General features: G+C 37.8%; 2 protein-coding genes across 5 annotated transcripts in view; both read left to right on the top strand.

The window, feature by feature from the left end:
* The first annotated feature begins 207 nt into the window (after nucleotides 1-207).
* Nucleotides 208-10,956, top strand: ndufv2 (NADH:ubiquinone oxidoreductase core subunit V2). Its single transcript, XM_041803184.1, has 8 exons — nucleotides 208-354; nucleotides 2,256-2,318; nucleotides 3,735-3,797; nucleotides 4,069-4,185; nucleotides 4,331-4,499; nucleotides 4,945-5,054; nucleotides 10,638-10,714; nucleotides 10,798-10,956. Exons 1-8 carry the CDS (start codon nucleotides 313-315, stop codon nucleotides 10,889-10,891), a joined length of 735 nt encoding a protein of 244 aa, XP_041659118.1. The 5' UTR covers nucleotides 208-312; the 3' UTR covers nucleotides 10,892-10,956.
* A 1,550-nt stretch (nucleotides 10,957-12,506) lies between these two features.
* ankrd12 (ankyrin repeat domain 12) overlaps nucleotides 12,507-13,136 on the top strand; it is a 59,376-nt gene continuing 58,746 nt past the window's right edge. For all 4 annotated transcript variants that reach the window (XM_041802549.1, XM_041802552.1, XM_041802551.1 and 1 more), the window contains exon 1: nucleotides 12,507-12,660. The gene's annotated coding sequence lies outside the window, so the exon portion shown is untranslated. The remainder of the gene's footprint in view (nucleotides 12,661-13,136) is intronic.

Below are 13,136 nucleotides of genomic sequence, written 5' to 3'. Positions count from 1 at the left end.
TGCATTTTATTCTAAACTTTGGGCTGTTGTTTGCAAATGTAATGATGATGAATCGAAATACTTTAGCTACACATGCAAATTTAAACCAACATAGGCTACATAGCAGCTTTTTCTGAAACATCCGAATGTTTGTGGTGCCGTTTGTTTTTGAGCTTATATCTCAATCTTGGATCGATTACTTTGCAACGCGACTGACTGACGCAGCCTCCTACGTCAGACCCTCTTAATCGAACAGGAGCGCTTGTGTTGATGTCAGCCGCTTCTGTCCCGTCCATTTGCTAAGGCACCGGGACCAAAACTTCAAGCCCCAAAATGTTTTTGTCCTCAGTTGTTCGCTCTGCAGTGTCGCAGACGGTAAGACAGTGATATTATCTATGGTACTGTGTCAATGTTTAGATGCCAAACGCGATTATTTGCACTCAGGATGCCATGACTTCTCACAAGGACAAGCAGGCCGCTAGGCTAGTTACCGTTGGGTAACATTAGCAGGCTAGCTTGTTTAGCTTACTGCTGTCAAACGTTTGCAAGGTGATCTTTGAGAAAAATAGGCAGTAAAAATATAGTTCGGTCTAGGCCCTAAAATAACGCATGGGAATGAGTAATGCTATGATATTCCCCACTTAATACCACTGAAAATGTATTTATAACGACTGTAAATGAGTTGTTTTAAATGCGTAACCTGCTTGATGAATGTCATGTTTACTCGCTGATTTTTTAGTACAACACGGCTAGAAGTGGTATTTGAATAACCGGCTGCCTGACATTTAAGAAAACGCTTTATAACGAAGAAATTTCCAGTTTCCCCTCGAAAGTGTGAAGTTACTGATTAAAGGGATGCATTTTTGTGATTGCTCAGGCCGTTAACTCAGACATATACTGGCGCTCCTCTGGTATGGAGAAAATGATAACCACGATTGTTTTGATTTGTATTGATTATATAGATTACATTTCCAAATCTTTCAATTGGTCATCACTACTTTAACACTCTTAACACTTTGATAAAAAAATGAATATAATTGAATGAAAATAAAGGATGTTATACAGTGATCTACCATCAAAATTAAGAAATGAAAAAATTACCTTATTGGCCAAAACATCACCAAACAACCCCAAACACTGACCACATGGTAAAACCTGTGGACAAAACGAGTGTTATAGCATGTGGCACAGCAATAGTTTAATCATTATTACCTTGTTTGTGTAATTGTGGGAAGCAAGAACTGTATTTGAAATTGACACTCAATTTATTGCCCAGCACTAAATAAAATCTGTTGTTGTAACTATGTTTAAGTGACTTTAATCCAGCACTGGTTTTTGTTTTATAACACCAACACTTAAATGTATGTAACACAACTTGATGTGATTCAGATCAAAACATAAGAAAATGAATTATACATATAGACATAAATTAGATGCAAGAATAAAATCAGACAAACCACATAACAATCAAATTGCAATCTTGTCACTATGTCACTATAATCACAATCAGACATGACCAAGTCATGCATACTTTGAAATTAAAGGAATGAGGATGAACATAGAAGACTTTAGCTGATGTATAAAACATAATTAACTTGTACATGCATACAACAGATATAGGCCTATATTTACAGCTGATATATCAGTTGTAAATGTCAGCAGAAATGTTCATATATACGTATACCGTAATACATTTTTAAGATAGTATTTGCTGATTCCAGTATCACACCAATAATATCATTTATCCCTAATGTAGTGATGTACACTTATCAACTTGGAATATTGTCTAAGATAAAAATCAAAACATTGGGTCTGAATGTAAAAATATAAATTATTGGTATTTAGATTTATTTGGAGTACCTATTAGAAAGGGATTGAAGACATTATTAGTAGCATTTGAAGTTCAGCTGTGGCCTTTTCTTTACGTTACATGTGAAGTGCTCATTAAATGATAATAAGATATTAATTACAATTTGTGCCAAAAATTGCAAAGATGGACAAGAATGCCTTTTTCTTTTTTGTGTATTTTGTTTGTGTTATTAGTTTGAAATTTAGATGAATTTAATTTATTTGTGGTTGAAGCCCAAATTATGTATAGCACAATAAAATTAAAATAAAAAAATGTATGATCAAATAAATATTGTCAGATTTAGTTTTTCTGTCTTACCTTTGCATTTACCAGTCCTTTGAGAGTTTGTTTTCAACTGTAAAACATAACCACGAAAAATCACACAACCAGGTGTTTCACTTGTCTTCTGTTCCTTTTGTTTCTGCAGGCCAGACAAGTCAGGAGTCTGCATCGCTCTGCTGCACGTTCAGGAGCCGGTGGCATCTTTGTGGTGAGTTGCAATCATGTACACAGGAACATAATGTGAAGTAGCTATCTGTGACATGGAGTGGGTTTGGGTGTTGAAGCAGGGTTTTTTTTTTTTTGTATTTTTGCCTAAAACAGATGTGCTAGACTACAGTGAATCAGCTCTTTTTGGTATAATTATGAAAAATGAGGATTGGTTGTCACTGTCTATGTGTCTATCAGTCAGAATAAGCTAAGTATGTGGTCCTAAAATTCCGTCAGTTAGGAGAATGGTACTTCTGTTTTTCATCTTTATGGCAGATTTAAGTCAAGCTCTCATATGAGTGACTACTGATGTATGGGGAAGCTGTAACTGCACAGATTTAACATTTAGAATAGAAATGAACACTTAAGGGCCATTAAAATATAAAATCAAATTTGTCTTTATAAGGCTCAAACCATTCAGATACATTTTCAGTGTTTTTCACTGTGTTAACTAGTCCGTGGTATTACATTAAAGCATCGATCTACTATTTAGTTTTTGATACCTTACAGTTCAGGGTTGGTTTATGTGCTTTATTGAAACATATGAGATTTAGTTTGACAATAGGTTTTGCACATGTGCATGCATTGCATTTATGTTCACGGACCCTTACTATTTCAAGTTATTACATAAAGTACAAAAAGAAAAGTCTTTTACTGCCACTAAAATCAGCTGAGCATCACAGTAGTATGATGCTATTTGCAGGTCACCATTGTTCTTTTAATATACGCTTAACAATGAAACTGTTATTTAATCTAAGGGGTTAACCATAACATATGCATGACAATTATTCCATAAATCTCAAAGGTATTTGCTTTCCAAAAGTCTTTAATGTATCCCAAGGGACTACTTCAAAACCTATTGGAACAACGCTTTCCTCAAAAGCACCACAGGTGATTTTCTTGTGCAGTGGAAACATGCCATGGTTTCACTGTCTCCTGATAGTAAAGATGTTTTTAGTCTATAATTGGACGTGTCTCTAAACCACTCCTCTTCCATCTGGAGCGTTATTTCCGACATCTTTACTTCAACACCAATGAGGTTGTTCTTTTTGTAATTGCACAAAGGTTGTTTGTTGCTCACAAGGGGGCAGTATGTACAGAAGCAAAAGTAATTGTTATCTCTTCTGTTGAGTTGTCTCTGTGGTCTAGTAGCAGCACCTGTTTCCTCTACAGGGCTTACATGAAAGGTTTTTCATATTTTATGAAAACTATTGGATACTGCTCAAGTGCCTGTTACTGCAATGAGGGAGGTAGCTATTAGATAAAAATGCATCCCTAATAGCAACTTTTTGGTGAGTCTTTGGAAGGCTTTAGTTAATATCTATCTGCTGATAAATGGGATTTGAAGATAATCAAAGATAATTTGCTTGTTATGACACATTTATAGTCCTTTAATGCTGTGGTCTCTGTGTTTTAGCACAGAGATACTCCAGACAACAACCCTGACACTCCCTTTGAGTTCACTGAGGAGAACAAAAAGGTAAGGCTGACATGTCTTTACTGATGATATACTGATATTTGTTTATTTGCAGCATGCCTATATCTTATTATTGTACTGAATTGCCTTGGGGCCCCTCCCCTTCAAGCCAGCCTCTGTTTCATTACATATGAATATATGTGGGGATAATTATGTACAATCACTGTCTGATAGCTCCAATTAGTTTGACATCTAAACAATAGATGAATGTATTTGCTCTAAATGGAGCAGTCCCTTATTTATTGTCAATGTTTTTTTCTTCTTACACTTGAAGAGGATTGAGGCAATCATCTCAATGTACCCAATTGGCCACAAGCAAGCAGCCACCATCCCAGTGTTGGATGTAGCCCAGAGGCAACATGGATGGCTTCCTATTTCTGCCATGAACAAGGTACAGCCATTCTTCTGTAATTAGTCGGACAGATGTTTGATACTACCTAGATTTTTCCATCTTAAGTCAGACAACATTTTTGTGAAACCTTGTACGGTGTCTGCCAATTGGACTGGATTGGAAACCTCTTAACGTTTGTTTTCAGGTCGCAGAGGTGCTGGGAATCCCTCCAATGAGAGTGTACGAAGTAGCAACATTTTATACCATGTTTCTGCGTCAGCCCGTGGGAAAATACTTCATTCAAATCTGCACAACAACACCCTGCATGCTCTGCAACTCAGACAGCATCCTGGAGGCCATCCAAAACAAACTGGGTAAGAGAGCCATTTTAATTTAACAGCGGAACACCAATGAAGAGATGAAGACGCAAGATGAGGACAATCTTTCTTTATTGTTTATATTTAGGATAAACAGAGATTGGACAACAAACATGTAAATACACAGCTGTCTCTACAATACAAACAACAGTGATCTGTAGCAGGAAACAAGTAGACATAAATGACTGATATCAAGCCAGATGACTGCTAACCTAATTCAGTCTGTGTGGCATTTTTACAAAGCACACTCATTTGTTTGTTCTGCTAATCAACTTTATAATGAGGTTATACTTTTTGTTCATACTTGCATATAGAGTTACAGCTGTGCAATGTCAAGTGGAACTGCCAGCTTTAAAAATAATTGTGGTTTAGTAACATAATCAGCTGCTAGTCAGAGGAGATTAGTCAAACATAAAGCAGCTCCTCATTTGTTTCTCCACAGGTATCAAGGTTGGAGAGACGACTCCAGACAAGATGTTCACGCTAATAGAGGTGGAATGTCTGGGCGCTTGTGTCAATGCTCCAATGGTCCAGATCAATGACAACTATTATGTGAGTGCTTCACTTCACTGTATATATTGAAATGAACAGAACTAAATTAATTCGGTTTGAGTTTTGCAAAGAAATTGTGCAGAGATTAAAGCTCTCGGCCCTATTTTAGGATAACTACTACTATCAGTATTGTATTTTTTCTTGTTATGAAGCCAGTGAGATGGGGTTTAGTCATAAATAGCTTGAAAAAAGTAAGGTGAAAGCGAAAACTCATAACTTGTTGAATAATAATATTGTTGGAATTTTGGGATCTCTTAAAGTGAAAAAGGTTTAAATGTTCAGCAAGATCCACTACGTGCAGCTATGTAGCTCTGAATACCATCTGTTTTTGCCATGTAGAGTTATCACTGGCTAGCTAGAGCTGCTTGTTAATGGCAAAAATCATAATCGTGATTTTTTTCAAGTAATAGTGAGAAAACAATTATTAAACAAATTACTAACTAATTCTACTTTATCTACATCTGTGCATCAACTTTAAATTATTAAGCAGATCATTGTGTTACTCTGACAGAAAGCCACAGCTGTGTAGCAAAGTCAAACATATGAAAATTTTTTGATTTTATTGATTTCGTAGAGACAGATTCTATAAAGAAAAGGTTAGAGAGTGTAACAGAATTAAAATCAATGTATGTCAATCAGATAGACATAATAATCATTCTTCTTCCTTTTACTGGCTGTTTGCCATACCTTAACAGAGGTAGTTGTAGTTTTTATACAGGTCTCAGGAAATAATCTTGTTTACATTTTGAGAAATGGTACAAATATACAGATGCAAAAAAGCATGTATAGAAGAGTCAGAGAGAAAGGTAGAAGGTGAGATTTCTAATAAAGGAATGTCACCTGTGACCTGAAGTTTTAGATCATTAAAAAAGTAAGTATGAACTGCATTTTTTTTTAAAGAAGAAGAAGAAAGTTTAACAGGGATCTTAAGAAAGATCCATACAACTTTGCAAGTGACTGCAATAACTGCCACAGCAACAAATTCAGAATGAAAGCATTATGTGACAGTGGAGGTAGTCTTGTCATTTAAAACAAAAGGGGATTGTGCTTTTAATTTGAAATGCTTACCAGAAGTAGGAATAGGTGGCAATACAGTAATACCATATAATTTGTTGGGGTATTAAAAATAGTCATGGTAATGCTTTGATTACCGTCCCAAAGATGGTGCTGCGTAGCTAGCGCACTTTTATAATAGATACCTTGAGAGTATGTGTCCATTTTCCCCTACAGAACCATGCATGTGTGTGAAGATGCTCAACAAATGTTTAAAGAACTCCTGTTAATGATGATGGGGTAATTTGGCAAACGATGAACAAGTGCATGCATCGTGCGCTATGGCATGGCACGTCTGACATCAGGTTATGGTCCTCTCTAGTCTTAACTATTAAAGTCAAACTGTAATGTGGACCACTGGCTGTAATGTGATCCAAGACAATGTGAGTTTAAAAACATTTTAAGCTTTCTTTCTGGGTGTAGATCAATAATGAGAAATGATAGTCTATTATGGTCCTATGTGCTGTGTCCTGCAGAAGCGACACCAGAAATAAAGACAGAAATAAATAACAATTAAAGCCTATATTCATTTGCACACATGGAACATTACTTCACATTCCCAGACTCTATATGATAAAAGTTGATGACCTTTTTTCATAATAAATCAGGGAGGGTAGTGTGATGTAGCTTAGTTCACTTATTAATTCCGAGAACAATTCTTCAACTATAGATCACTTTCAGCCCTCTTGTAAACCTCGCCTTATAAAAGTTATTTTTAGACCCTAAGCATTTTCATAAAGGATTCAATGAAACACCACTGCTTGCGTTTGCATGCCGACAAGTGCCTGTATGATGTGATTTTTGAACACCTGGCAGTAATACCGTATACCCTTGTAAAATTTGGAGAGGGTATAAATACAACCCAATCCTAACCCGAAGTGTTACTGCACCTCGCATTCTTGCCAGGGACATGTTGACAAGCAGGATACACACAATGAAACTTATTCAGCACACAGAGATGCCTAAATGGACCATGGAGCTCCCTGCTGCTTCATTTAAGACTAGAAAGACACAAAGGCTACGTTCACACTGCAGGCCTAAATGCTCAATTCTGATCTTTTCCCAGATCTGATTTTTTTGTTTGCCTGTTCACTCTGCAGTCAACTTCCAAAAGATCAGATATGCATCTGATTTAGAACCACATACGAAAGGGGCCTGAATCTGATTAAAACAGGTCAGATTCATTGTGACTTGCACTGTTCACTCTGTCAGAAAAAAATCAGATACAAGTCACAAGTGGGCAAAAAAATCTGATTCAGGTCGCTTTTAACTACAGTGTGAACATAGCCATACCCTGCTGCCAACATCAGCAGTATGGACGAGACCTGGTTCAGGTTGATGAGACAACTTAAATGAAAATTTTTACATGTCAAGGACATAATTTCTGTCTGTGACTGAGCTGCTTCACCTGTACAGTAAAGGACTGTCTATATTGACATGGTGTGCTATTTACAGTGGTGCGTTTAAGCATCTTCATGTGAATGAAGATGTTTTTAAAACATTGCTTGTGTGGATAGGATAATTTTTGTAATAAAGAGGAGGAAAAATCTCCAGTTCTAGAAAATATCTGCCTACGTAAGGACAAGTCCTCAGTGTGAACTACACTCATGACATGTAAATTGAACTGTTTAATTCACTGTTCACCAAAATTATGCATGCCTTAGTGTTCATGTAAAACAATGTAGAGCACACACTGTGCTTCAACGGAGGGAAGGGCGCACTGTTCACTACACATGACGAAACAAGCACTACACATCATAATTGATTCATTAGCTTGTTTATATAATCATGGAAAGTTAAAATCATAATTGAAATTGAAACTCAATTGCCCAGCACTACTGCTAGCTAACAGGAAAGTAGTTGAGCTTTCAGCCTAAAGGGGTAATTCATTAAACAGCCTGAAAGTTCTGCTGTCCACCACCACTGGTCACTTGTGTCTTACTGAGGAGTCTTTTATATTAAACTAGCACTCTAAAAGGGTTAGTCACTTTACAACTTTTTTTTTAAACATCTACAAATACGACCTAATGAGGGAGAAAAGTTGTTAAAAAGGTGGTGCCCCCAGCCCAGTCTGCTTTACAATAATCACGTTTACATGGACACTTTTATTCCCATCTGATTGAAATCAACCCGATTAAATGTTTTGGGTCAAGCATTTACATGTGATCTATCCGATCGGGTGTTTATATGTGCCCATTTTTAATCGGAATAGCAGCCACCACGTCAACGGTCACCACTAGCAACCATAAGTCATGTGACCTGTGTGTCACATGATTTATGGTTTACGTAACTGAGTGGTGACGTAACTGCGTGGCGAGAACGGCTCCCGACAATACGTCACCACACAGTTACGTCAAGACGAAGAGCATGCGCAGAAAGAACATGTCAGATCAATCGGGTGAAGATGTTTACATGGAAGAATTTTCCCTCTGATCGGGTCGTGAAAAGGTGTAGACCACCCCTCTGCAACCGATTAGATTTTTAATCGGATGGGGCTTGATCGGGTTGATTTAGGTGTTTACAAGCAGCATTTCTAATCAGGTTGAGGGTTTCACCGATTAGAAGTGTCCATGTAAACGCAGCTAATGTATCCTATCATGTTTTGAGCAGTATAGAGGTTGCTTGAAATGCACAATGAATGGGAGCAAATTCAAAAGTATCAGGTCCTATGGAGTGGATGATGGCATCAGCTACACTTTTGGTAATGGGGTAATTCTTGTGTGTGTCCTTGCATTTTTTACTGGTAAATTGGTTGCACCAGAATCTTGCTTTTTAAATTCAGGGTTAAGCATTAACAGCTGCTAACTTTGCACAGATTTGGTCATTGCCGTTGGAGCACAAGTGAATGACCCAGGAAATGAAAATTTAATTAAGAAGATAGGAATGTCCTATCAGACCTGAAATTACAGAAGTGTGAGCATTAAATGCACAAAGGAACGATGTGTTAACAGCACAAATAGGGTACAATTGGATAGGGTTTTTATGTGGTTAAGCACTTAGCATGTAGTCTTTGTGGTTAGTTTGTAAACTGTACCATGTGCTGAATTGTTTAGGGCTTATAAACCTAGAAATCAGGAGGAATGGATAAAGCACAGAACTGTTAAAAGGAAGTACATTTAAACTGAAACTGTAACAGATTTTGTCAGCACAAGTTAAAAGGGTAGTATGTTGATTGATCAGATAAGATTTTAAGGTTGTGAAAAGCTTGGCAAAATATGCTGTTTATCTTTTCATCTGTGACAACACTAATGCTTTAAAAATTGAAGCTGGTGATTATCTTGACAGTCTGATTTGTTTTACTTAGAGCAGTATGTGCTTAACTTGAAATTGCTTGTAAGCTATTATACTAAATTCACTATTTTCAATACAGGCTACTTTCAATGACGCATGAGTGCATTATATTACACTCATTGCAAACAAAGGGTCCCATTCTTCTTTTAACCTTCCTTTATGTTAGGTTAGAATCAGTAGGGATATGTAGGTTTCATTTTGTTTGAATTACTGCTTAGCCCTCAGAGTATAACAGCACACTTAAAGATGCATGATTCCATTTTTGTTGGCATTGTTGTTGTAATTCAAACTTCCTGTCCTGAGCCAATTTGTTGATATCACATTCCTATCTTTAAAATATTACAATTCAGGGCAACAAATTACTTTTCCTTTATTTTTAACAGTCAATTTTTTGCAACTGACAAAGCTCTTCAAAAACATTTGAATGTGTAAAACCTTTTATTTCCTGTGCGCCTTTTTACTTTATGCCTTAACTAATGGTAGATTTTTAAAGAAATATTTGCAAAGTCAAATCTAGAAATGTAGTAGATATTTTATCAGTATAGCACATGAACTTCATTTCCAGTACTAATTTCAGATTTTAAAATGTTTTAAACAGCTGTTACTAACGCTTTCTTCATTCATAGTTTCTTCAGCTCTATTCCCTCTGACTCTTAATGGAATTATGCAACAAAAAGTATAATCAGCCACTGTTCAATTAGGTTGTTACTTAAAGCTTATTATCTGACTGCTTTCACTCCACCAGTGATCATTATTTGTGGTTACAAAGAGTTTTTTTATCATGCTTTATATCCATTAGTTAGCATTTATCTATATCTATAATCTTGCCTGCCAATTGATATGTCTCACAGCAGGTCAGATTTTTTAATGACATGCTCACATGCAGAGGTTTTGTCATTTAAGTGTCCCACAGCAACCAAAGAATATTAAGGGGATGTTGAATAAATAATATTTCAGAGATACAGAGCTACACTGCAGACATTTGAGCTTGTGTGTGTGTGTGACTGTGGTGTTTGTGTGGCTGTGTGAAGAGCATGTAATGGCTTGTATGTGTTGATCTGTGTTGGGAAGAAAATTTGCAATACTTATTGCCAGCTTGGAGGGTCACGTTAATGGCTGAGCAGGCAAAAAATGAGAGCTTCTGGTAACCTGCTGATCTATCAGTACATGTCTAATTCCACCACTAACAATTTAAAGAAGCTCACTGTCATAATCTATCCTCGTCTCATCTACTTTCAGGAGGATCTCACACCTAAGGACATGGACGACATTATTGATGAGCTCAAAGCTGGCAGAGTTCCGCCACCTGGGCCCAGGTACACAACACCGTTGCCAACATAAATGCGTTGTTCTTCTGGTTGATTACAGATGACATGTTGATTTTTTTCTTGCTCTACAGGAGTGGTCGTTTCTCATGTGAGCCTGCAGGTGGATTGACTTCTCTGACAGAACCTCCAACAGGGCCTGGCTTTGGTGTGAGAGCGGACCTGTAGACATTTTGTCCGTTATGATGATATTATGTTTAATTGAACATTGTGTAAATAAACTGTTCATGTACCTATGCTGTTGGTGTCATTTTATCACTTAAAGGTGCATTATGTAAAATCGGTAGTATCAGACAGCAACATCTAATATTCAGTTCTAGATTGTGATGCTCATTTCTCTGGTGGAACCTGGCAACCAGTGGGATTTAGAAAAAAAAAGTATGTGATTTGGTTTCTTCTTTGGTACCAAAGAAACAGGCAAAATGCAATTTCCAATTCTTTGAGTTTTATTTTTAATCAAGCAGGGCTAGATTACCTGCTAAGCTGTTATAGGTCACTGACATTTGTCAAGCTTTGTAGATTTTGCTTAATTTTACATAGAATTTCAATAAATACATTTTTAGAGACAATTTCGTTTATCTTTTTATGGGTCATGCATTAACCCCAAAACAGAAGTCATAAATGTTATATCTACTTTTGTAAAATCTGGGGCAATATTACAGGTAACTCATTTGGTCCCATTAACATGAACACATAAACAGTGGCTTTCTGTAAATCTTTGAGCACTACCAATGTCTCATGTTTTAGACAATCCCTGATCTGAATATCTGAGAATCATACAAGCACTATGTGATTTTAGGACTTTCTAACTGAAAAAATCTCTTGAGAGACCTAAATTTGAGATGTAAAAAATCTGCTTAGTCTTGTCTTGATTCAAATGAAGATATACCCAAAACAAAGGTATACATAAAACTTGAGGGCTTCAGCTTAGTCTCAAAGCTGAGCTAGAATTCGATCACCTGTATCTAAAGTAACCTTTGAAAAGGCAGATTGAGAAGGCCATCTCAAATTAATATCTTGATTTATACATGGACTTAGAATCCCGCCAGAGGTAATCCGGTCAGGGTATTATATATTCTGGCCATAGCCCCCTTCCTACAACTGCTCCTGTCATTTCCATCACGCCCCGGTGGCGTTTCGTGTCTAGCCGGTGCCCCTCCCCCACTCCAGCTTCCTCTTGCGACTTTCAAGCCTGCTCTGCAACATACAATATTATGCATATTGACGCATGCGCGCTATCACCACGATGCAAATGTCACTGCGCAACCAATAAAACGGTGGCCCATACAATGTCTTGGCGGGCTCAAGAGGGTAAATTAGCGCAACCACCTTATACATTAGCTTGTGGTTAAAGTATGAAGCCATGCAAGGGAGAAATTAGACGCCATTCCGCTGTTAACCTCAGCCGTGATCTTCGAGAAAGTTCCTACTGACCGCAACACAGCAGCGGAAAAGATGACGTCAAGTGCCCATTACTGTTCTCCCTCTCCAGTCCTTCCCGTCAGAATCAAACGTTAAAAAGCCGTGAACGGATCGACTACGCGACAATATTCTTATAAAATAAGAAAGCACATAGAATACGCTAAACATTAAAGCACCGGATTTACTCACAGCGTCGGTGGAATAAGAGTTAAACCGTTTGACACATACCCATCTCGGTCTATCCAGCAGACGGAGACCTTATAAGCGCGATGGGGCTCAAGCAGTCACATGACTCCTGTCGACCAATGAGAACGACGCTTGCATGTTTTGCTGGGCTTTTCTCCGAGAGGACGGGCGACGAACGGCTGGGATGTTTTCAAAACGAGCGATGAACGTCACACAGCCGTAGGCTACGGTTAACGTCCAATATTTAGGAAATAACTGTTTATATTGCGCAATATTAACATATAGCTGAACCTGAATGAGTCGGCGGGAACGTGTTACCCAGTGTAAAGGTAAGCCCAATTTAGTGTTTGTTTCATTACGTCGGTTAAGAGGGCTAAAAATCCTAGTTAACGTTAGCCATCTGGCTAAGTTGTACGGCGAACAGGCTAATGTTGAGCTAACGTAAAGTAAACTGCGTGCGAAAATGGGCTGTTATGTGTCTCCGTGGGTTTGGTATAGTTGTGTACCACGTGCGTAGAGTACTTTCTTTTTGCTAACGGAAATTTTACACGTTTCTGCTTTTGATATCTCACTGCTTCTGAAGCGAGAGCATAGAAGCGCGATAGGAAAATGTCGGAGCGAAACAGAGTGAGCTGGGTTAGCCTCAGCCAGCAAGGCTGTTGAGGGTTGGAGACGAGCTAGCTAGCTAGATTAAGCGCTGGGGAGGGGGAACATTGTGAGGGCAGCGAAGGGGCTGCAGTGGGCTTTTGTCTCGGGCTGTGCTCTGCTTTCGTGTTCAATATTGTCATTTAAATATGAACTTGAA

This window comes from Cheilinus undulatus, linkage group 13, assembly GCF_018320785.1.
Source record: "Cheilinus undulatus linkage group 13, ASM1832078v1, whole genome shotgun sequence".
Lineage (NCBI taxonomy): Eukaryota > Metazoa > Chordata > Actinopteri > Labriformes > Labridae > Cheilinus > Cheilinus undulatus.
This window is presented reverse-complemented; position numbering and strand designations above follow the sequence as displayed.